General features: G+C 42.7%; 1 protein-coding gene across 1 annotated transcript in view; it reads left to right on the forward strand.

Moving 5' to 3' along the window:
* Positions 1-2,206: 2,206 nt before the first annotated feature.
* Positions 2,207-24,062, forward strand: part of PRDM6 (PR/SET domain 6) — a 75,001-nt gene continuing 53,145 nt past the window's right edge. Inside the window, exons 1-3 of the mRNA XM_027652639.1 lie at positions 2,207-2,380; positions 2,996-3,529; positions 12,818-13,125. Coding sequence (XP_027508440.1) covers positions 3,004-3,529; positions 12,818-13,125 — 834 coding nt within the window. The 5' untranslated portion in view covers positions 2,207-2,380; positions 2,996-3,003. The remainder of the gene's footprint in view (positions 2,381-2,995; positions 3,530-12,817; positions 13,126-24,062) is intronic.

Consider the following 24,062-nt stretch of genomic DNA (forward strand, 5'->3'; position numbering starts at 1 on the left):
TTTTCCTTTTCTCCGGTTCGGCAGGGTCCCAAGGTGTCAAGGGAGCCTATGAATTTTATTCTGCCACCTTGATCGCTCAAGGCGCTACTTTTCTGTCTGTAAAAAAAAAAAAAAAAGAAAAAAAAAAGCCCACAGCAACAGATTAAAGTCCTCCTAATATGAACCCGCATGGAATACTTCTGCTAACAACTCGAAGCAAGTGCAGATATTGACAATGTACTTAAGCCCATTAGTTAGGAGCTTTTCCCCACTTCATCACGTTTTTCTAGCACGAAACGAATTTTTAGAGATTGCTGCCACTAAAAGCAATTCAGTATTTTTAAAAGGCGTCTAATAAGGAACACAACCATAATGCAGATGTGCACGTTTAAAAAAAAAAATAAAATGGAAAGAGTCGGATGGGGCGGAATAAAATTGGAGCTGGCTATGGACGAGACACTGTATTAGTGCAGTGAAAACAGAGGAAACTAAGAGCACCCACTGTCAGTGTACCCAGCACTGCGCTGCGCGCACTCCAGCCACTGTGCGAACAGACTCCCGACCCGCACCTCTGTCCCTTAGCTGAGCAGTAGCACTGCAAAACTTCAGAAAGTGTGTTAATAGAGAGAGAGGGATGAAAATTATTACATGATGCACGATAGAACTGATCAAAGACATAAAAAAGGTTTTCATAGGCAACTTCATAACCCATAAAAATGTTGGTTGGGGGGTGTTCCTATTCGTGTTTGCCTTTAACTTAGGTGTTATCAATCTATACAGCAGATGACGGATGGCCTTGTCAAAATGACGCCAGTCAAAACATTTTTTGCCCCAACCCTGTTCAAATTTGTGTTAAAATGTCCTGCCTTAGACAGACAGACAAAGTCTAAACAGCAGCAGCTTTCCCAGGCTCTGCGAGAATGAAGGGTGGGAAAGAAATAAACTAGAAACGAGGGGGGGGGGGGGGGGGGGGGGGGGGAAAAAAAGTATGGCGAAAACAGTTTACACGCGCGGACATTATGTTTAGAGGGAGCTCAACATTCCATGTCAGCGTGACACCTGTCTATGGAGGCTTTTCTGACTAGAGAGATGTTTTGGTGAGATAAACACTTTGTGTAAAGATTTTGTCCTAAATGCAAGGCATACTAAGTACACGTGATATACCTAATAGATTATAGTTCTTGTCTAGTTTTTCATACGGTGTAGGAAGAAACTGAAAAAACCTCCAAACCTGTTAAATACTCACTGATGCGTGAGCTCAACAACTGAGCAGTAGTGCGGAAAACTTCTCAGTAAATTTCTAAGCAAAGTGGAGAGAAAAAGTCGCTAGAGATGAGAAGTTTCTTGCCACAGGTTGCATTTCACTCTGGCATACTTCTTGCTCTGTGCTGTAACCGAGTACAAAGAGCAGGAGAGAGGCGTACTAATGGTGCCGGAGGATGCGAGGTCTGAGGAGGGAGAAACTCTGGGGCGGTGGGTTCCCTCAGCTGTGTTGGGACCTCCTGGCACTGGTCTCAAGTAGAAGAGGGGAAAGGGAGACAGGTCATCTCAGCAGACACGTTAAATAAAGTGGCTGGGACAGTATCAGGTCAGGGTGAGTAGGTCTTTAAAATCCGCCCTAGACCCCGAGGGGCAAAAGGCAAGAGAGGCAAGACCGCAGCTAACGGGAGGCTGGCCGCCTGCGAGGCGCTTCGGCCGCCGGGGCCGGAAGCTCCCGTAGCCCGGCGCTGGGGACAGTGCAGAGGCGGGGATACCGCTCTGGACGGCGCCGAGCCATTGCTCCCCTCCCGTCATGATAAAAGCCCAGCTCTTCTCGGGGCGCTGTGGTCCCGGAGCTAAGGGGAGGGAGAGAGAGAGAGAGAGAGAGAGAGAGAGAGAGAGAGAGAGAGAGAGGGAGAGAGAGAGGGAGAGACGAAGGGTGGGAGGGAGGCTGGAGAGTAGGAGAGAGGGAGGGAAAGGTAGAAGGGGGAGGGGAAGGGAGGCAAGGAGGAGGGAAGGGAAGAAAGGGACACCTTTAAAAGTTGAGCAGGGAACAAAGTGGGGGAAGTTGCCAAAAAAAGGGCTCTGTATCCAGGCTCACTGGTAACTTCCCGATCCCTCCCCTCCCTCTCGTACACGCCACACACACTTGTATTTTGCGCTGTCGTAAAACCCACGTGTTTCGCCCGGAGCCTGCCAGAGCCGAGCCGAGCGCCCGGCCGCGACTGCGATGCGCAGCCACGGCAGAGGGAGCCCGGCGGCTCGCAGCTAGCCGGCCCGCCGGTACCCGGCACCTGGAAGAGGATCACCCCGCTCCCTCGTGGACAAAGACCAGAGAAGTCTCTGCTCTCGGTCCTCCTCCTGCTCAGGCTCCCGGGGCTGCCGAAACCTCCGCCCGCGCAGCAGCGCTCATCCCGCTCAGGTAAGGCAGAGCCGGGCCGGGCACAGCGGGACACCTTCGCAAGGGACAGGACTCTGCCGGGCCTCGTCCTCCGCCTCCAAACGCCAGCGTGGAAAGCAGGAACAGCCGGAGAGAAGAGACCCGCGCGCGTATGCGTGTAGTTGAACTTTTCTCCTCCTTCTCCTCCTCCCTGTTGTCAGCGGAGAGTCGTTTGCTCCCGCGAGGAGAGGGAAGGGAATGAAAGGGGAGGACAGTGCGTGCGCCTGGGACGGGGTGAGCTGAGCTCCTTGCGGGGCGGCCAGGGGCTTTTCGGCCACGGGTTGGCGTGACGGGATGCCCGGGTCTGCCCGCGTCCTGCCCGCGCTCCGGGGGACAGTCTTGTCGCCCCGGCCACCATGGTTCCCGCGTGTCCTCCCTGAGGTTCTTCGGGACGAGATTTTCTCCTGAGGAGCCCGGCACTTCCCGCCAGGGGAAGTGGCGCGGGTACGGTCCCGCCGCTGGTCCCGCACAGCCGCGGCAGAGCCCACGCGTGGCCCGGCGTGTCCGAGCGTGGAGAGAGCCGCGGGGTCGCGGCGGCGCTGCCGGGGCGGGGCGGGTGGTCTCACGTCTTCTATCCCCTTCCTTCCCTCTTTACAGGCAGAGCGATGCTGAAGCCCGGCGACCCCGGCGGATCCGCATTCCTGAAGGTGGATCCCGCCTATCTGCAGCACTGGCAGCAGCTCTTCCCTCAGAGCAGCCAGCTCAAAAGCAGCGGGGCCCTCGCCCAGCTTCAGCCGCCCGAGAGAGCCGAGCCCCCGGCTGATAGCCTCCGCCAGCGCCCGACCTCCCTCTCCTCCGTCTCCTCCTCCTCTTCCTCGTCCACTCCGTCTTCCTCCTCCACCTCCTCGTGCGTCGCCGCGGCGGCCGCTTCCCTGGCCGGCCTGACCTCTCTGCCTGTGACCCAGCTTCCAGTCTTCGGCCCGCTACAGAGCTCGGATCTCCCAGCCGCAGGAGCGCCCACTCCCCTGCAGGGCAAGGACTTGTGCGGGGCCGGCAGCGGCAGCAGCAAATGCGGCGATCGTGGGGTCGCTCGGTACCGCTGCACGGCCGAGGAGCTGGACTACTACCTGTACGGTCAGCAGCGCATGGAGATCATCCCCTTGAATCAGCACACCAGTGACCCCAACAACCGTACGTATCGTGCCCCTTCTAGCAGTTCTCGACCCTTCATCCTCCGCCTCTTCCCTCACTGGGCCGTCCTGGGGACGCTCCAGGCTGGGGGACCGCAGTTGGTGCCTGCACCGCTCTCCCTCCACGAGGAGCATGCTTCGCCCTGCCCTTCTATCCCTTGAGCTGCCTTTGAGTTGTTCCAAGTGGTTTCAGGAGACGGGCGGCAGCCCCTCGGTAGCAGTTTTTCTTTCCTGAGACCCAGGTCCTTCCCTGGAAGGCACGCTTCACCGGGAAGGTTGTGGTGGGGGTAGATTTCTTTCGGAGGCCTGCTTAGGAAAATGGATTCAGAAATGCTTCAGACCAACTTACCAGAAAGGTGGTCATTTCTCACCTTGCATATCTCACTCCGTTCCTACCTGGAAATCCCAGGCTTCGCTGCATACCCAGAAATCAATTACTCCTCCGATCTGGGCAGGGAAAAGTTGCAGTTTTCATCTCATGGTCTAGGACAAAGTTTTCCTCCCTCTTATCTAAGAGTATCGTTTTCCTTTCAGACCTCGTTAACACGTCACTGGTTTTAGTTTTCACCTTTATAGAAATGCACGACATGGTCATTTAATAAGCAAAACTGATTTCTAGACGAAAAAGTCTACATGAGTGTCAGAATTCATTTAGGATAGGACTTAGTGGATAGAAAGCGTTTAATACTGCTGCTGTTGTCAATTATACAGTCGGGTTTTTTTGGGGTTTTTTTTTTGGGGGGGAAGGGGGAGGGGAAGGGGTTGCCACTATTATTAAACGTCTGTATCGATGAGAGGTTTGTAATTTTAGAATCTGGTTCTGTCTCTCCTTTGTTCCTATATCTGTCACTCCTGTGCAACCAAGGAAATTCACGGGCTGAAAAGAACTATATGAACTCCTAATAGCTCAACAGTTCTATTACTAACATCCAGAGCACACGGATCTTCCCTTGTTATAACAGTGCACCATGGCTTCGGTGCCTGTACTTTTTTTTTTTTGCATTGCTTCAAACACTCTCATTTCTACTAAGTTTTCTTAAAACTCTTTATTTTTTTGTTGTCCTTCCCAACCCCACTTCCTAAATGTCTATTTAAGGAAGGCTGTTGAGCAGACAAACGATACCCCAAGACAGCGATCCATAAACACACGCCCAAGAAAAACGCTGATTCGTTTAATTTCATTTCAGATGCAGAGCTTGTTTTGAAAGTTTCCATGAAATTGTGTTGTGTGTTAATTAAATTGCCTAGATGTTAGCATAGTCTTGGGAGTTGGGCATACTTTCAAGAGAAAAGTTTAGTCGGAGTTTGGTGGAGATTTTTCCCGCTTTCTTAACATTGCAAATCTTTCTGTATTGGATGTCGGCTTTGTTTTAAGCGACTTCCTCATGCTTAGTTTTACCCTCCAGTGAAACATGTTCATGTATATTTCTATTCTCGGGTGCAGAAAATGTGATCTCATAAATTACATACAGTAAATGTAATCCGAAATGCACTTCTAATCGCCAACCGAACCGTTCAGACAATACATGTTTTACTTCTCGGAGCAGCTCCCTAAATCTAAAAGATAAAGGTTTTAAAAATAGAAAGGAAGATTAAAAAAACAGGATTTGGGGGAAGCATTTTTAAGGATTGAGTGGAATAATAGCACCCCGCAGAGTCGCAGGCGAAGCCTGAATATTTTCTTTCCAACAGCGATACTAAAGGGGAATTTGGGAAAGCAAACGGGTTGATTTGTCGCGTTCGGCGACGTGTATGCGCCGCGTTAGGCTGGGACGGGGCAACCCTCGCCGTCGGAAGCACGGGCAGGGTGCAGCCAGCGCCGTGTCGAGCTTTTTTTTTTTTTTTTTTTTTCCCCTGCAGCTAGGTCTAAAAATTCTTACCATTGAACTTGTTTACAGGGCGACTGTCGCTCCAGCGGTCATTAGTTACCTTTGAGGGAAACTTTTAACTCGAATGTTTCAACTTTCTGGGGCCAGGTACATTTGCTTTGGGCAACTCATGCCGTAAAACAAAACAAAACAAAACAAAAAAAAACAAAAAAAAACAACCAAAAAAAAAAGAAAAAGAAAAAGTAAACTGCAAATGAAGAAGGAGTGCGGGAACTGCATACCACGCACTTCACGCACTCGGACGATCAGGGGAACAAGTTGCAGGGCACGGGCCTGGCTGCCCCTGTGCGGCTCCCCGAATCCATGGGCAGGCAGGATTTCCAACCGCCTTGACTCCCACCCTCAGTCTCCTTTCCTCACCAGAGGTGCCCGTTCGAGGGAAAGGAGGTGGCGGGCTGTGGGTGACGTGAGGAGCCGTCGACTTTAGTTTTTGTACCTGTTTGCTGCACTTTAATCTTCGGACAGCCCTACCGAGACACCGAGACGGGCTGGCTCTGCCCAACTTGGTATAAACCCCCCCGCGCCGGGACCGACAGCCTCCCCAGAGCGGGGTCGCCGGCCGCCGGCTCTGCCGGGCCCAGCCTGCGCGCTGCGGGTGTCGGCAGCTCCCAGGCTTCTTCCCGGCTTCTAATCTTAGATGTGTCTCCCTCGCCATCCGAGCGAGCGCCTCGTTTCCCCTACTTTACCAAGCATTCCCCTTTCCCCCCCCCACGAGCATCTCCTTCTTCTCCGGGGCACCCCGCATCTCCCCGACCTCCCGGGAGGACCCACCCGCTCGGGAGAAGTGTCGGCGAGCTCCCTGTGTGCCACCGGGCGCTCTCCGTGCGGCCAGCCCGGCCCGGCGGGGCAGCGGGAGGCGGTCGGGCCCGCCAGGGAAGCCGGAGCGGTGGCGGCGGCCCTCCCGGCCCCCGGCACCCCGCCTGGCCCCGCTCCGCAGCGCCTGGCGTCGCCCGGCCCCGGGTGACCGCCGCGGGAAGATGAATGGGCGGCGGCTTCCCCATAGACACACGCCTTGATAGTCAAATATCAATGCATATGGCACGGTCTTGGGCGAGGGAGAGGGCTGAGGGCCATCACGGAGCTGCGGGTTAAGCGTCTGTGTGTAATTGTTTTAAATTGAAAGGGGGTTAGCTGTGGAAAAATAATAATAAAAAAAGGCAATTAATAGACAACTCCCTAATTAGGGCCCTGCAGTCTTTACTCCCAGGGAAGTAAAGGGGATTATGTTAAAGCCCTGATAATGTAGCAGGCGGCTGGGGACGATTTGCTTCCCAGCCTTGAATCTGGAACGATGAGGGTATTTCTGGGCGCTGGGGGAGGGGCGCTCGGAAGGCTAGGAGGAGAGCTCCTAGAGTGAGTCTGGGGGCTGCGGGGCTGGCTTGCTCCCGTGGAGGCTTGCCCCTAGCTGCTGCAGAGAGGCTTTTTCAATGAGAAGTCTGAGACTCCTCTACCTTCACCAGAAAGAACCAACCTGCCACTATAATAAATACGCTGTATAAAACTGAAGTGTCACGCGACCAAGCACTTTGCACGCCTCTTCCCATTCAATTTACAGGGAGACACTGTATATATAACGTGCCGTGAAGTGGATCGGTGTGGAAAATATTTGGATTTTTTTTTCCTCTAGGCTGCTGGTAACCTGTATGATTTAGCTATTTTACATCATTAGTTACCCAGAACCCTTAAACATAGCAGATAGCCATACATTAGATTGAGGTTAGAGAAGGTGGTGACTGTTTATTTAGGGTGATAAAATGGTCCATCAGCAGTAATCTCCATCGATATGTGCCACCAGGAGATGAAGGATGAGGGGACAAGCCACAATTAATTGCCCTATAGTTTTGTAGGAGAGAGTGGAGCCGGTGCGGACTGAACTTCGATCTCCTCTCCCAGAGCCTATTCATCATCTCTGCATTGTACATGGGGGTCTCTCAGGGGCAGAGGGTGGCAAGGTTTATCTACACACAATATTCTCCTACCCTTCTCATACCTGACACAGAAATTCAATTCATTCATACCTGTAGCAGAAGGCAGGAAAAATAAAGCCCACCTCCCTCAACACGCCCCCCCACCCGCCTCTTAAAAATAACGCGAAAGCCGCTCCACAAACAGGACTGCCGCCCTGACCCACCCCAGGGCGCCCAGGCGGCCCTCGTATATCATCTTCCCCCGAGGAGCTGGCGCGGGGTGTGTCTGACCCCCGAGCGGGGTCTCGGACTCCGCGGTGGATCTTGCGCCGATGCGGAAGCGGAGCGAGGGCTCCGCTTTGTCTCCCCCGCGGCGACGACGCTCGGAGCCCGACCGGGGGAAATGGCGAGAGGAACGAGGGGCAGCGAGGGGGAAAAGCCCGGGAAGGGAAGGGGTCGGGCGCCCGGGGACCCCGTGCCGGCCGTGGGTCTCCACCCATCGGCGGTGACTCGGCACCCTCGGGGCACCGTCCGGCCACTGGAGCAGCAGGCTGAGCTTGGTCCCTCTTCCTGAAACGAGTATTTAGAATAAATAAGCATATAAATACAGGGCACCGGAGGAGAAAATGCATCTGTGGTTTGTTCTCCCGAAAGTCTGCCTCGAGTCAGGCTGTCTGCGAGAAACTGCTACTAATTTTGTAAAAGGAGGTTGATACCAGCTCGTTGATGAGGCAACTGAGGTACAAGGGAGGCCGTGATTCCCTGCAAAAACTCCAGCCCTCAGGAAAGCAAAGGGTACTGTCTCATCCAGCCCACCCTCCCACTTAGCTGGGTACCCGGGCCCAGACAGAGATGCAGGGCCAGCTGTGGTGATTTATACTTGCAAGTGAGTAATACCATGTGAAATGATGGCCACTTACACTGGATACCTGAATGCTTGCGGTGAATTATGAAGCAGAGGGTCAGAGGCCACCCTTCTTTAATACCGGCAAACTGCAGGTATCCAGTATAACTGCACCTTTGAAGCATATTATTGCTGAGACAAAAATGTATTTCTTTCATTTATTGTTACAGCTGGTTTGCTGGTTACAACCCTACCTTTCACTGACAAAAGCTTTCTCCTTTCAGATTTCCTTTAAAGCATGCAGTAGTAGTGATTTTTAGGTTGGATTAAACCAATCTAAGAGAAGAGTGTTTAGAATTCTAGTTTGGGTCAATGATATGTCCTTTTGCTTGGTTTTAGTACTTTTAAGTGTACTCACATGGAGTTGTAGTGCTGGCATTACACCGTGTTCATTTTTATGGAGGCACATAAACAGTAACATATTGCAATTCTCCCAAAAGAGCCATATCAAACAACTCCACTAGGAAATCCTTTAATTTTTTTCCTTGCTTCCTTCTTTCCTTAATCCTGCTCTCTACAGAGTATGAAGGTATAAGTGAGGGACTGATCTCCTTCCAAAATGTTGGGCCATATCTGGCCCTGCAGTGGAGCGCTCCCACTGACCTTACCTTCTACATTTCCAGATTTTATCGGAAGACGCTCTGCTCTGGCTGCAGTCCTACTTTCTTTTTCCATTTTCAGCAAATCCCTGAATTTTCTCACATTTCTCACTTCTTGGCTGGATTTAGGGCTTGACTGATGCTATTACAGAGAGTAGAAATGTTAATTTCAGCTGTTCTTGGAGAAGGCCTGTACTCACACAGCTGCTCTTCGAGGCCGAAGGCTCTTCGAGGAGGAAGGGCACAGTACATCTCTCCTTGTTGCCCTGTGTGGAAGTTCTCTGGAAGGTTCACACTTGTACAATGTGCCTGTTTTATGTGAACTTCCCACACCTGCATGGGTTGCCATCCAGTTTGGAGACTCCTGTAATGTCAGTTGACCACAACAATCCCCCTCTCAATTCCCCTCCTCCCTTCTTTTCCATGTAGTATTAAGTGAGTTGGTGCATTGCATTCCATTGTTCTCTGCAGGATACATAAAGATACATGAAGATGATGCTGTTGATTCTACCTGTGGGGTAGGGCAGTGTGCAAGTCTTGGAGTTCTTGCTTTTTCCTCCTATCTGATGTTAAGGACATCCTTCCCTTGTCCTCTGAGTCAAAGGGATACACTGCCTACAGTGATGGTCTTTAAATGGATACTTCTACTGCAAAAGTTAGTTACAGAAGAGGAAATGATGCACAGTAGCCTTTTTACTCAAGGCATGGTAAAATGGGGTTCCACTCCTTATAACATTTATGAGAATTTTTTAAAATTTTATTTGTATAATTGCATAACCACTTAAGATAAATGTATAAAACACCAAACTAAAAAGAAATTCAGTACTGCTTAGTATTAAAGACAGATTATCCTCCCCCCCCCCCATCAACAAGCCATTAGCCAAAGCAGTTTCAAAAGATGTTCCATTTTCCAAATTTTCAGCTTTGGCAGGACAAAGGGAAGGGAACACAGCGGGAGATCAGATACTGTGGCTGCCAAGCATTAAGACATTACCAGTGTTTTTGGACAGTGGAAAATAAATATCATCATGTGTGACTTTCTGTAATAAATGACAGTGACACAGAGTTTGTTTATACTCCTTGACAATTTCTTAGTTTCCTTTTCTTGGAAATGTAGAAATAAAATGTTTAACCGGCACTCATGCCCACATATTGCCAGGACAAAGTAAAGAAATTCTTGTTCTGGGCAGGTACATGTGTGTGCATTAAGTTATATATATGTTGTGGCAGGATGCAGGAAATTGTCACTGAAATTATCTGAATGGCATCATGAAGATGCCTTAGAATGTTTAATGTAAATTTCTCTGGAGATACAGTGTCTCTAAGAAAGCCATTAGTAAGTAGCTATGAGGAGAGTTACACATCTAGAAAATGGTCAAAGAGTGCAAACAGGTCAAAATCAGGAGCCTGTCCTGGGTGCTAATTGACATCATGGTTAGACATCATCTCTTTAAGTCCTCAGTTTTCCTATCAGATGTTTTCTTTCTAACTTGCACGGTTAAATGCCAGATTCATAGAATCATAGAACCATTTAGGTTGGAAAAGATCTCTAAAGTCATCAAATCCAACTGTAGATTAAAGTGTTCAGCCATAATCTGCTTAAAGTGTATCATATGCCAAACTATTTGGAATTTTGGGTTTAGTTTTTGTTTTTCTTTCTTCTCTTTTCCTATTTAAGATCCCTTCCTATGTGACTTCCAATGCCAAACTCCAGTGCTGCCGCTAGCATCTTTGGATATGCCAAAAACACAGGGGTTTTTGATAATTGGTTTTGAAGAGGAAAGGGAAGAAAAGATGGTGTGGTGATACCTCACTTTCCAAACTAGCTGTGGAAAAAATAACAACCAGAAAAAAAAAAAGTCCCGGCATGTACTTGCTGCCTTTTATTCATCATGCCTGGAACGGGCTGTTGGAATATCTGCTGCATAATAATCTTCTCTCAGGACCAGCCAGAAACGTTTTCCCTGAGGTCCTGCAAATCTCATCCTCCAACCACCTCTAATTGACGTGTCTGAGTGAGCAAAACCCTTGTGCAGTTGCGGCTTAACCCAACAGAAGAGTCGTTTTGCGCCAGGGAGTATGTCTTTAAGGCAAGGTAAAATTTCACCCTCCAGCCAGAAGTGGTGTTTTTGCCAACATAAGGGCAGTCCCCACTAGGGGGCTTTATTCTGCCGTGCTAGCCAGCTCCTCTTCTTCCTGCCTCCTGCCCTGACCTGTTAGGGAGGGATGGCATGGGGAGAGTTTCATAAGGAGACCTTCTTCTGCAGGGGCACCCGTCAGAGTAATGCACAACTCAGGGCTTGCTGGCTGGCTTTCTGCTAAAATCTGTAATCGATGATGCTGGTGGAGAACTTGGACAGACAAGCACCGGGTAGAGACACATGCATTTCCTGCAAGACTAGAAGGTGTAACGATTTTGAGGGAAATTAGCTTCCACATGTAAGTGACAAATATTTTCATGTTGCTGAATGCACCATTTTTGTATGATAGAGTTTAAAAGAGGATGACAGGAAAGAGTGCTTAGGTAGCATGTCTGAAATTGGAGAATGCACATAGAACCCATACTTTGAAAATGCATCTTTTATTATCCTTTACTAGGTTTGACTGAATTGAGTGGAAGGTTTTCCTTTGGAGGATCTGTAGGAAAGAGGCCTACTTAATACACAGTGCATCCACCTCAGAAAGAAGAACATCTGAGTCAGGCCCCCTGAGAATTGAAACTGTGGTTACAGGCAATCTAGCAAGTCTAAATCTGTGACATAGATGAAGAAACTCCAGCTTCTGTAGTGAATACTGTGTTCTGTTTTTATAAGAAGGGGTGTAAGTTCTATAAAATTATTAGGGGAAAGATGTAGGACTTGCTATATGAGTACTATGGCATAGTTATTGGTTTTTCTTTGTGTTTCTGGAATAAATTTACGTGAAAACCTTTATTGTGCTACACAAGTGAAATGTGCAGAAGATGGTAACTTATTTCAATTGATTTATTGTTATGTTAACTCAACGTATCTCCAGATTTCTTGAACATGAAACATTTTCCTGGAAGATGTACATCCATGGCATGTTCAATAGTGTGCAGTAGAAACATTTAACCAAAGTTTTCTTTTCTCAGGAAAGAAAAATCATTGTAGGATCTTCCCAAAATAGAATCACATTGTCCTTTATTAAAACAGTTAGGAAAATAAACATTTTTACAAACTGATCCTTTGTCATGCGAGTTGTTCACAAACCCAGATACGCTGTTTTTGGTGGTTTTTTTGCTGTTGTTGTTTATTTCCCTCCTTCCCCCCCCAGCCTCAGCTAAATGTAACAGGCAAAGAACATGCATTTCTATTCAATAAAAAAAATATTCATGTGTGTGCTAGAAATCAGTAATATTTGCTACATAATTTCAGTTTTAAGATTAGATTTGGGCTTAAGAAAGTTAACGTCCATGCATGATTCAATTTGTCATTCATGAGGTTCTGGTTTATTTATTCTATTTTCTAAACGAGCAGGCATGTACACACATGTTAATGTAAAAAGCAGAGTGAATGTTCATTTAAAATAAGGATTAAATGAAATCCTGTTCCAATTAAACCCTTGGGCTGAGCTGTGGTGAGGCAAATGAGAGGGACTGGTAAGGCACTCTGTCCTTTAAAATGTCTTGCTGAAACACACTGGGGTGGTTTAAATGGGTTATTTATATTAGTCAAAAAATTAATCTTAAAAAACTACGTTAAAATAAATGAGTCTTGGCAGATCTATGAACACGCCAGGCTTGCAAATTGTCTACAGGGTTTCTGCTCAGCCTTTGGAATTTCTTATTTAGAGCTTTGGTGAAATTAGGAAAACCATCCAAAATGCACAAAGGGGCGCGGTGTGTGAGTGCTGGGCTGCCATGAAATGACAGGAAAAGTACAGGGATCTGCATGATCTCGCCCATGGCACTGGTGATGGTGGTGGCCAGCAGCACCACACTGATGGTGTTTTTCCCTCTTTGCCCCTCAGGATGTGACATGTGTGCTGACAACCGCAACGGTGAGTGCCCTATGCACGGGCCCCTCCACTCCCTGCGCCGGCTGGTGGGCACCAGCAGTGCAGCCGCAGCAGCCCCTCCACCTGAGATCCCAGAGTGGCTCCGGGACCTGCCCCGGGAAGTGTGTCTGTGCACCAGCACTGTGCCTGGCCTGGCCTATGGCATTTGTGCGGCACAGAGGATTCAGCAGGGCACCTGGATTGGGCCCTTCCAGGGAATCCTGCTCTTACCAGAGAAGGTTCAAGCAGGTGCCATCAGGAACACTCAGCATCTCTGGGAAGTAAGTTATCATCTTTCCTTCCTTGTCAAATTTGATCATTTTGAAGTAGATCTGGAGTGCAATTGTGTGTAGTAGTAGCACTGTCCACTAGCCATGGAAAAAAGCAAACAAACCCACAATTTAAGTAAGCTGAGCAAGCAGATTTGAAAATGTAAACAATGCAAGCAAAAGCCTTGCTGTACTAAAGGTAGCCAGAAAACCAGTGGATACCACAGATACCACAGTGGTTTACAGAAGAGCAGATTGCTGCAGATGCTGTGATGAGGAGTAGAGAGACATGGCCAAAGAAGTTTGAAGCTTACAAAACCCAGTGCTTTCTACTTTTTGACCTGAATAACAAGAGCTGATGGAGCTCTCAGATCACAGCACCAGCTGTATCATCTTAGAGTAGCACTTGTGGATTGAGATGGCATACTGCACCACGGCTGTGACCCACAGGCAGTCTGAGAAAGCTGCTGAAACAAAGGCAGGGATCTGTTCTACAGCCTTGCTTTTTGCACAATGAAGGTATTAGCACTTGTTCACAGTGTAGTTCAACTCTGGTGCTGTATTGACTGTGCATTCCCCTAATGATGCTTCCAGTGCTTTCATGTGAAAGCCACTTTCACATCCCCTCCAATTTTTTTTTTTTTCTTTAATATTTGTCACTATCTTAGGGTAACAGTGATAACTGCTAGGAAAAATACGTGACCCTGGTGTGTCAGAAACAGCTTACTTTCTTCCTAGTATCTTTCATTCATTTTTTCTTTGATTTATACTGAAAAGTGTAATTTTTTAATTCTGTTTAGTCATCTGTAGCTGCAGCTTCTGCTCTCCTTGAGACTAACTGCTACAGTGAGTCATAGAAACATGTCCATAAATCTGCAAGTGGTATTTGCTCATCAAGACCGCATTAGAATCTTCAGAATATAAGGAGTCCATGAAGATGCAAAGAGTGTTTTTGCTGTCTTCAGGGAGTATAGAGTAAAAGTAAATGGATTTTTGAAAGATATTTAGTGGTGTGGAGTAGGAGTCCCTGTGCTTTTCCTATATGCAAACAAATAGTAAAGAACATGTCGAGGTCTTTTTCTCAAAGTGTTTACTCAAGAGACCATTGTGGCAAGGAGATTTTCACATTAAAAAGATTAGCCTCAGAACACACTCAAAAGGTACTCAAGAAAGCTGGATGACTTGCAATCATTAGAAGTTTTGTTGTTGCCTCCAGTGGATATGGAATTTCTCTTATATAGTATATATCGATGATTAGGTCTTAAATCTGTTCCTACCAAAGCCCAGTGATTATAATGAGAGAATTTGGGGATATGTCATTAATCAAATATTTTTTATGGGACACTCGATGTTGGAGGCTTTATTTTAATTGTTGAGAGGGGTATTGTCATTTAGACTATTCTAATTAACAGAACATATAATAGTAAAATGAGCTTGCCAGATCCACAGACTACATAAAATATTGAAATTTAGATAAAATAAATGGACTCAGAGAATTTTGCATTGTCCATAAATATTTACAGTATCTTTTTTTTTTTTTTATTATGAGTCAGTTTTATGCAAGATAAATTGCAAATCTTGACAATATCTTTTTTTTAAAGGCAAGAATTTTTAGTCAGATTTCAGGATAACTTAAAAACTGTTTTAAAACAATGAAAGAAAAACTAAAAGCAGAGAACAAAAAGAAGTTAAGCAAAAATAAGAAATAGTACTATTGTGGGTGTCAGATTCAGGCCATCAGCAGGTCTCAGCTGAGTTTTTTTGTGGGATTCCTTTTCTGTTCTTAACACACAACACAGATTTCCTGTTGGCCAACAAAAAAAGTGTGTGTCTTTTAAGTGAATTATCTTAAAAATCATAATTATATTTAATTTATTATTAATGTATTGTTGGGCGGCTCATGGTCTTGAATTATTTCTGTCTTGAATTAATGACAAAAGCTGTTAGCAAAAAAGCACATACTCAAAGCTTTAGCTAAAAGTTTTGGCTGTTTCTCATTTGTTTTGACTTTCAATTTGGTGTGTTTTATATATCACAGAACAAATGTTTAATAAAGAAAAATTTAGTGAAAGAAAGTAATCAGAAAGTGTGTGTGATTTTACAAAACCTGACCTATGAAAATAAATAAAAGCAAATGAAAGTATGTATGTGAATAGACTGTATTCTTTTAGTCTATATGGTATGGGAGTGTGGATTAAGTCACTGAAAATGAAAAAGGAATGACTCATCACTGTACCTTTATAATTTTGTGGCTTTAGTCAATTCTCTTCCACTAACATTTTCAAGATATCTGCAAATACAAGTCTGTCTACAGATTAGTTATTCAGCATTAGGTCTTGATGAGCCTTATAGAGAGAACTTCTCTTTCTTAGTATTGCAATAAGTTTTTAACGTTTTTCTCTCAGCACTGTAAAGTCAAGTTGATAGATATTTATTTTAGTCTACAGTTCTTTGTTTTCACTGTACACCAGACAAATAGAAGTGCTATTCCAAAGACTTTCAAGAGTAGTTACTGTTTTGGTGGCTTTTTTTAAAACTCTTTGTTGTGGGAAACATCAGAGGCACCGCATTTAATGTATAGCTCAGTCTTATGGAAATATACTTCAGTCTGTCTGCACAAGTGTTCCCACCATGCATTCGATATTAGCTTTGTATGTATTTCATACAGCGTAATGTACAACAATTCAGAGTAAATTACATACCATTCCATTAGCTCGCAACAGGCCTTGACACCTATGGGTGTTCATGAGAAATTATAGAGTTCTCTCACAATCATCCAAGATATTTTTTTACAACTTACAGAAAGATAAGCCTTTCAGAAAGCCAAAAATATTAGTCATTTTCAGTTGTAGTGCTTTTTTTCCCCCTTTGGCCCACTTCTAGTCAATCCAGAGTTTGCTTGTGTTTTATAAAAATACAATAAACTCTGATTTGTTTAAAACAAAAACAGGACTGGGTGTATTAAGTAAACACTCTCTTTGGTAATACAGGCATTTTTGCCATTTTTCCTAGTAATATTTCTTATCCCCTTCCTTTTTTTTTTTTTTTTCTGAAGTAGTGAGAATAATTCTTTTGTTATTGCAAAGCAAACAAAGACTTTCTCAGCAATTAGGTCTTACTGATGAGAATGAGATAATTTTTCCCTAATGTGTTTTCTAATAAAGAAGTGAAAAGGCACACTTGATTCCAACGTATATGAAAACATTATCTCAATTATTAATGTGTCCTTACTCCCTGGAGATAAATTAATCTAGTTGCACATGGTTTCCCCTTTCTGTTTAACATCAAAATTTAATAAGAGCAGACTTAAGGAAAGTATAAGATATCCACTTAAATTCTATTAGAAGAAAATAAAGAAGTTTAAAAGGAACTACATGTTGGTAGTTGCAGTTTTTCAGGCTCCAAACTTTAAACTGTGAATTCTGGAAACAGCCAATTTGTAAATGGTCTTTTCCCCTGCAAATGCAGTTTAGACGAAAAACTTTTATTGACAGACATATCAAAGGATACAGTCTTACAGTTTCCTTTTCTTCATGTGCCGGATAAAGAGTTTGCTGTCTTATTTACTTATTTATTTATTTATTTGGTCAGAGGTCAAATAGTTATTTTTTTCTTAGAATAGTCCAAGAATGTAAAATATATTATTTCACTTTATTTTAGCTTGACTTAATTCAAGGTTAGCATTTCTGGGAGAAATGCTTTTTCATATGCCACTTTTCTTACAGGGATGAGCAAAATATACATACATCAGGGAATTCATTAGTGAATACAAAGTGGTAAACCAGTGTAACTGATTTTTCCCTTAATAATTTCTCCTCTCCCCTCCCTCCCCTCTCCTCCCAAATTAACTGATCCTACTAGAAAGGGTGCATGTCATCTTAATAAAGTACCATTTTGGTACTTATTGGTCTTTTTGTGTCTCAGCTGAAGTAAAAGAAAATATTGTCTTTAACTTCATCTGGACCAAGAACAGGCAATTTGCTGGGATACAGGTTGGCCAGAGCCCATGCAGCAATACTATACGTTTCTAAACAAATTAATATGCACAGAGAATCCTTACTTTTCAAATGAAGCACTCGCTCCAGCTGTGGTGAAAGATTTGTATTCAGATTCTCAAGCCTGTAGTTTCGGACTAAATTCGCTGTTACAGCAAAGCACTGGGGGATAGAATTATGCACATGCCGGCGTTCTATTAAAGTGAAAATTATGTTTCTCAGCAATCCATCATCTAGTATTCTAGACTGCTTGTCAGCCTTGTTTCAACGTTGTCATGTTCATGAAATTCAAATAATTTTGTCTTGAAAAAAACCCTTAGTTATACTACTATTATATCTTAAATTATGCAGAGTAACAGCTGGTACCATTCTGTTACTTTCTTGTTTTGCCATTTCTGTGGATTTTGCATTGTTTATCAGCCTTGCATTTATTTTCCATTGAAAAAGCACAATAAATTTTAGTTTTACATGGATTTTAAGTTCTCATACTGCCTACTGGAAATATCCATAATGTTGTGTTCAGTAGCTTGCTAAACTGTAAATTCCGTATGAAGTACCACAGCTTCCTTAATGTGTGTATCCTAGGAGAAAATTGTGCTAAGCCATTACAAAGCAGCTTGCTATCATTAGTACTTCTGGATCACTTAGTATCACATTTTTCTAGATAACTTCTGTATGTTACAGATTCCTTTCTTAGGGTCAATGCAAAGTTGGTTTGATCACAAAGGTATGTGGGAAGGTACTTTATATTGCATAATTTTTGTTCTTAGAAAAGCTAAACTAAACATTGATGTTTCTTTTAGAAGCCTTGTGATTTTTTTAAGACTTTCTCACGCATTATCTTCATGTATCTCCATGTTTTTGGTATCTTCATTTGATCTACAGAATGATCTACAACAAATCTTCATATATCTACAGTAGATGTACAGATCTAATGAATGCATGGCAGATAAAAAGTCTAAGCACACATGAAGCAAATCTAATTTAACATAGGGGCAGATTTCTCTTCCTATTTCACAAAGTGAAGATTGGACTAAACTTTGGTGTTTGGAGTTGGATACAGCCCCAGAATTTTAGCAGTGTTACTGAAAATAATAGTTCTGTGGACTGCATGGAACATGCACACGTCTGGACACACACAATCCCCAGAAAAAAAAAAATAAAAAATTGCCAGATAATGCAGGGACTGTCTGTTTTTCCATGGCACATAATCTCACCTTGGAGATTTCATTATGTAATATGCAAAAATACTGAAGCAGAACACAAATAAATATAAAAGCTCAATTCTGTCCTTGTTTGACCACTACCTTTCTGCATAGCTGAAAAGTGATCCAATCACCAATATTATGGAAATATTTGACCTTTTTTTTTTATTAGTTAATAAAAGCAATTTCCATTGTTGGATGAAATCTAGTTTGTAAGCCCCCAAATTAAAATTAATTCATGACATCATTAACAGCTAATTATTTCTACTGACTTTTGATTCAAAATTGGTGCATAAAAGCAGTACTTTAATGTCCTACATGCATGTCCCAACAGCTTTATGTACCTGATGCCAATAATGTATTCTTTACAGATCTGACAACGTGAAACTGCACTATGCACTTTTCCAGGTGGTGGTGACGCTCAATATTTTGCAGAGCTGTCTCAATCACTGCTCTATGGGCTTTTGTCCCCCAGATTCCATGGCATCAAATGTACAAGAACTTTAAAGTGCAGACCTTTGAGCAATTGTTTAACGTAAAAGCTGGAAAATTCAGCCCAGGGTATACTTTCCCTTCACACATTCGGCACCTTTTCCAGATAAGTTACAGAATTCCATTATCCAAATTGTTACACATGTGTGACAGAGGTTGACCTTTAGTCATGTCAATCCTTTTTGTGTAGGCCTCGGGCTCCAGCCTAATGGCTCAAAGCCTGATTTACTCACTGTAATAAGGGCAGGAGGTCGAGCAATTGTCAGCTTGCCTGCTCATACTCGTTGCAGAGCCTGGTTGAAGGCTGTTAACACAAAGCTTTTCAAAGTGAATTTACAACCACCACCACTGACATAGGCCAATCAGTACACCATAAATGTCAGGTTAGTGAGATTGAGCAGTAAGTAAAGCACTGGCAGCCCACTATTGGCTGAAATCAATTGCTCAAGGTTTAACTGAGAATAGCAATCCATGTACAACCAAGTCTGCAGAACCGCCTTGAGGGTGGAAAACGACTTGGAGGGTGGTTTAGGTAAAAATACTCACCAGCCACAGCCATGGCATCATGTCCTGCTTTTTTGTTTCCATATAAACTGATGGCATCCATGGTCAAAAAGTTGTTGGACCTGCCTCTTGATTATAGTAATAAGATAGTTCTTTTTTTTTTTTACCTATGAGGAAAATAAAAAAAAAAAAGGCAAAAAAAGAACAAAAAAGGTAAAACAGTGTACTGTCTTAACTGGACAAAGAAAGCTAGGAAATTTTTTAGTGTATTATTTCAGTAATACTCTACTATTTTTAGTCGTCAGTTCCCAGAGGGCTTTTTCATAAGGAAACGGTGTTGTTTTTGCTGTTGGCATGTAACTGGAAACTATCACGGATTTCACTAATGAGTGATTATGTACCTGATGGTCTGAATATCCATGAGATGTAGTTACCCACAAGACTGAATGTTTTTATCATTTTGTGTAGTGACAGCTTGGACAACAATTCATTTGGCTTTGAAAGCATCAGCATTAAAATGTAGAAATCCATTAAAATGCTGTATGCCAGGATTTATAAATTAGGCAATTTCCTTGATTATTGCAATCATTTACAAAATTGATTGTCCCAGTGTGGTACAGGCAGATTTCAGCAATGGTCATTGACAACAAGCACATCCTCTAATATCTATACTCATTGTTCCCTGAAAGAAAAGCCACTCTGCTGTAAGGTTATTCTCCATCTCAAGGTCAATTATGCATTGAAAAATCTACTAATATAGAAGATCACACACCTTTAAAAGAGAACCACATCGGCCATTTATAGACTGTAATGATAGCCCAAACACTTATTTTTAATTCTGTTTGTAATTTCATTGATGGCCAAGGCATTCACTGGAATCCGTAGTGCATAAACTTTTTGTGATCTGCTATTGAAAGGTAAATAATTTTGGCAAATTGCAACTGTAAATATTTATTTGATTGAAGATTTAAAATCAATAATATGTTTTATTTGTTGCATCTTAAAGTTCTAATTAACCAATAGATATAGTGTCCAGTAACTTGGTTTGGGTCAATTATTTCTGCAAGACACAATCAAGACAATATGTCACAATGCAAATATGCTCTAGAAGTTTTCCTATATTAAAACAAATACAATAAAGCCACAAAATGCTAACCACCAACCACAAAACCACAGTGCTTTCTACTTGCGTGGAAAAAAGCAATTTCCATGGTAAACCCCTATAAATTCTAAAGCTTAAAATGTAAGTGATTTCAGGAGATTCTTTTGCAAACTGTACACGACATCCAATCATAGCTGACGAAAAGCTAATTTGTATTGGGCTTCATGCATATTACGAGCTTCCAGGACTAATATCCTGCAGTTGTTAATCAGTCCTTGCTCAGACAAGCTAGCCATTGATGTCACTAGGAACTTTGGTTTTATGAGGTCTTCAGGTATGACCAAATAACACAGTATCACTGTAATCACAATTCTTAAATCATTTTTTCCAAAGATAGGCCAACCATTCTTTCAGATCTGCAGAACCACTTGTATATTGTCTGCCACTGTCAAGACAGCGACAGTAGAATGCAGTTAATGTAAAGGTAACCTTGTATAAATGCATTCACTTGACCTAAAGATATTATTTTCTCCCTGAAGAAAGGGAGGATTGTGTTGCCAGTGACTATGTGCTAGTGCATTGTGTTTAGTTAGATTAGTATCAAAGAAAAAAATGTGGGTTTTTTGGTACATTGAAAAAAAGTTTGCAACTCATAAATTTATTGTTTGTACTACATTGCATATTTGTTGCCTGGATTTAGCAAGATGTACAATAACAATTCTGTATTTTATCAGTATTTCAACCCGATACTTTCTGTGCAGAGACCTACTGATGTATAAGAAGGGAAATTTAGTGACCTGAGGGCATTTGTAAAGATGTTTCGTATGTGGAACCAAAAAGTAGGAAAAAGTGGTTTTATCATGACTACAAGTTTCTACTGAAATAGAGGCCATGAAGGCTCTGTTATTCACGTTGTTCACTTGTAATGGAGATCTGAATTTGGAAATAGAGTAATGGTCAGTATTTTTCACAATCTTAAACTAGAAATCTGATATTAAGTGAAGTGTCATCTGTTAAGCATAGGAAGTAAGCAAATCTAGGGTTCACTGTTTTTACCTAGGCTAATCTTTCAGTTGTGTAAAGGTCAGTGTTTTGATATTTTTAAATATTTTATATGTTCTTTTTGCCTGATGCCATGTCAGCATTCACTGTGGAAAGCAGTCTGTCAAAAGAACTCTTATAGCAGTACATATTAGTGACTGATACTATTTTTAGATGATAATTTTATGAAAAGGGCTCACCATTGAAGCAAAAACTAATTTTGGAAAAAAAAGTGTTTTATTTTCTATATTGTATTTCTATTATTTCTTTTTCTATATCTGTTTCTGTTTCTATTTCCTTTTTAAGTTGTCTTGAATGCTGTCTCCATTTCCATTGCTCCAGTAAAAGAAGATGAATAAAATGTACAATTACTTAGGCAAAAATGAGAAGTACTTTTGTTCTGTGTTGGTTTTTTTTTTTTTTCAGCTTGTAAAATCAGTTGCTAATAAAGCACATCTTAATTTCCAGTTGGAGATGTGAAGAGAGAGAAGTAGATATTAACCTAGGTTTGTGTTAATTAATTTTATTGTGACCAGCAAGGTTTCAGTGACAGCAAAGTGACATTTGTCCACGACTAAAAAATTATTTGTCTTTCAGAATAAACATTCTGAGAAGATTTGACTTTTGATGGTAAAAAAACAAATGCTATTAAAAAAAATTTGATTCTCACCCACAACAAAGGGCCATTCACCATTTCAGAGCAGAAAGACTGGTGTACTGGTTGGTTAGGTGTTCTAGATGCCATGTATTTGGAAAATTCAGTATGAAACACTAACATTTAGTGAATATAAATATGTTTCTTTTTAACTAATGCAAAAATAACATCACAATACTTGAACAAAACTAATAAATTCCTGGGAAAAAAAAGTTTGATATTTAAAAATATTTGCTTTTCATCCAAAGATGTAAGTTACAGATTAGTTTGTGACCAGTTCTAACAGAAATGCACAAAAAGTGACAGAGACCTGGAAATTTCACTGAAGGCTGCTGTAACCCTTTGGGGCAGTTATCAAAGTGTACGCTAAGACCTTAGCTGTGTTTTCAGCAGTGTCCTCCTTTCCATGGACCCAACCTGTGTATTGTTAAGTACCATGTCCTGGCTCCGGCATTTTGGTTCCTTGATAAATTTGAGGTCTTGTTCCTGTGTAGGGACCAAAAGTTTTCACCCTGCTGGACCTCTTTTTTTTTTTTTTTTTCATGGACAAACTCTGTGGAGTTTAATTTGCTGTATATCTTTCAGCATGTTTAAAAGTCAGGTGAGGAGTTTAGAAAGATCGATTTCTAATGAAATTTTATCACAAAGATAAGCAAAATGAAGATGAACATTAGTATTTTCTCAGACCACACACTAAGCATGAAGATGTTTAAGAAAAAAATGGGTACCATATTGATGATCAAATCTTTGCATCAGTTTGTCTCATCTGAATTTCATTCTCTTTTCTGATCAAACCAAGATCACATTCAAGTTACTTGGAATAACAGGTAGTATTTTAAGAATATTAACCTGTTAACTGGTTTCTCCAGAATGGTACTGACATTTCCCCAGTCTAGGGATTTGGTGAATTTCCAGCAGTGAGGACTCTTGAGAAGAAAACTTGTGGCCTGAGCTCAGGGGTGTCTGTAGCCCACTGAATGGCAGAGGCGCATGTTAGAGTAGTCTATGTATCTGAGCCTGGGTGGGCTGAGAGTGTAACTCCAGCTGAGTAGCTATTTGACCTTGGGGTCTGCCATTCCCAACAAAAGATGGCTGAAGGTCAGGTTGAGGTCTGTAGGCTCCCTATCCTCCAAACACTACATTTGTCTGTCTCTTTTCTTAACCTTTGTGAGTTTTTTTTACTTAATAAGATGCTAATTTTCATACCCTAATTACGCAAAATTGACATGGCCCAGAGGCAATAGTGTGGCAGAAGTTTTACCTCATTGTCTGAAATCAATTTTTCTTTTACTTTTGGAAGGCTAATTTATGTACAATTTTATAGTTTGATGCCAAGCCAAATCAGATGATTTCTCATTCAAAGATATAGTAACTGTCATTTTGGATCACTCTAAAGGCCTTGGTAGAGTCTTAATCTGCTTAATCCTTCATTCTTAGTTTATATTTCTTCCACATTATTTCTTATCTCTTCCGAAATCTCACAGGTCTTCATATTATACTTTACACTAATCTTTCACACTCTATGGCCTGCATGTCATGGTGGCTGTATTTATGATCAGAAATAGCTAGCAGTGCCTCTCAGGGTGCTATCAATCACAATTTGGAATAACAATGATAACCACTGAAGTTTGTGCAGTGCATTCTGCCCTCTCTGAAGCTGAGCAGCACATGGCTCCTGTACTGCACCCAGACACTGGCTGGTGGGCAGGTTAGGAAAAACACCCCTTTCTCTGTCCCATTTGACTTTCAATCATCTGTTTTAAGGGATGAAATGCATCAAGAATTTAAACTTTCTGTTGCATCCACAGAGAAAGCAGCTGGATACAGTGATAGATAAGCTAAAGCAATTCCATTTCTTGCCAATAATTTATTATTAGAGTCAACTTGGTGAAGGTATGGACCACCATACCTGCCATTGTGCCTGTTTCACTATTTTTAAACTTTTCTTACTTTTA

Source organism: Corapipo altera, unplaced genomic scaffold (genome assembly GCF_003945725.1).
Source record: "Corapipo altera isolate COAL_440 unplaced genomic scaffold, ASM394572v1 61286, whole genome shotgun sequence".
Lineage (NCBI taxonomy): Eukaryota > Metazoa > Chordata > Aves > Passeriformes > Pipridae > Corapipo > Corapipo altera.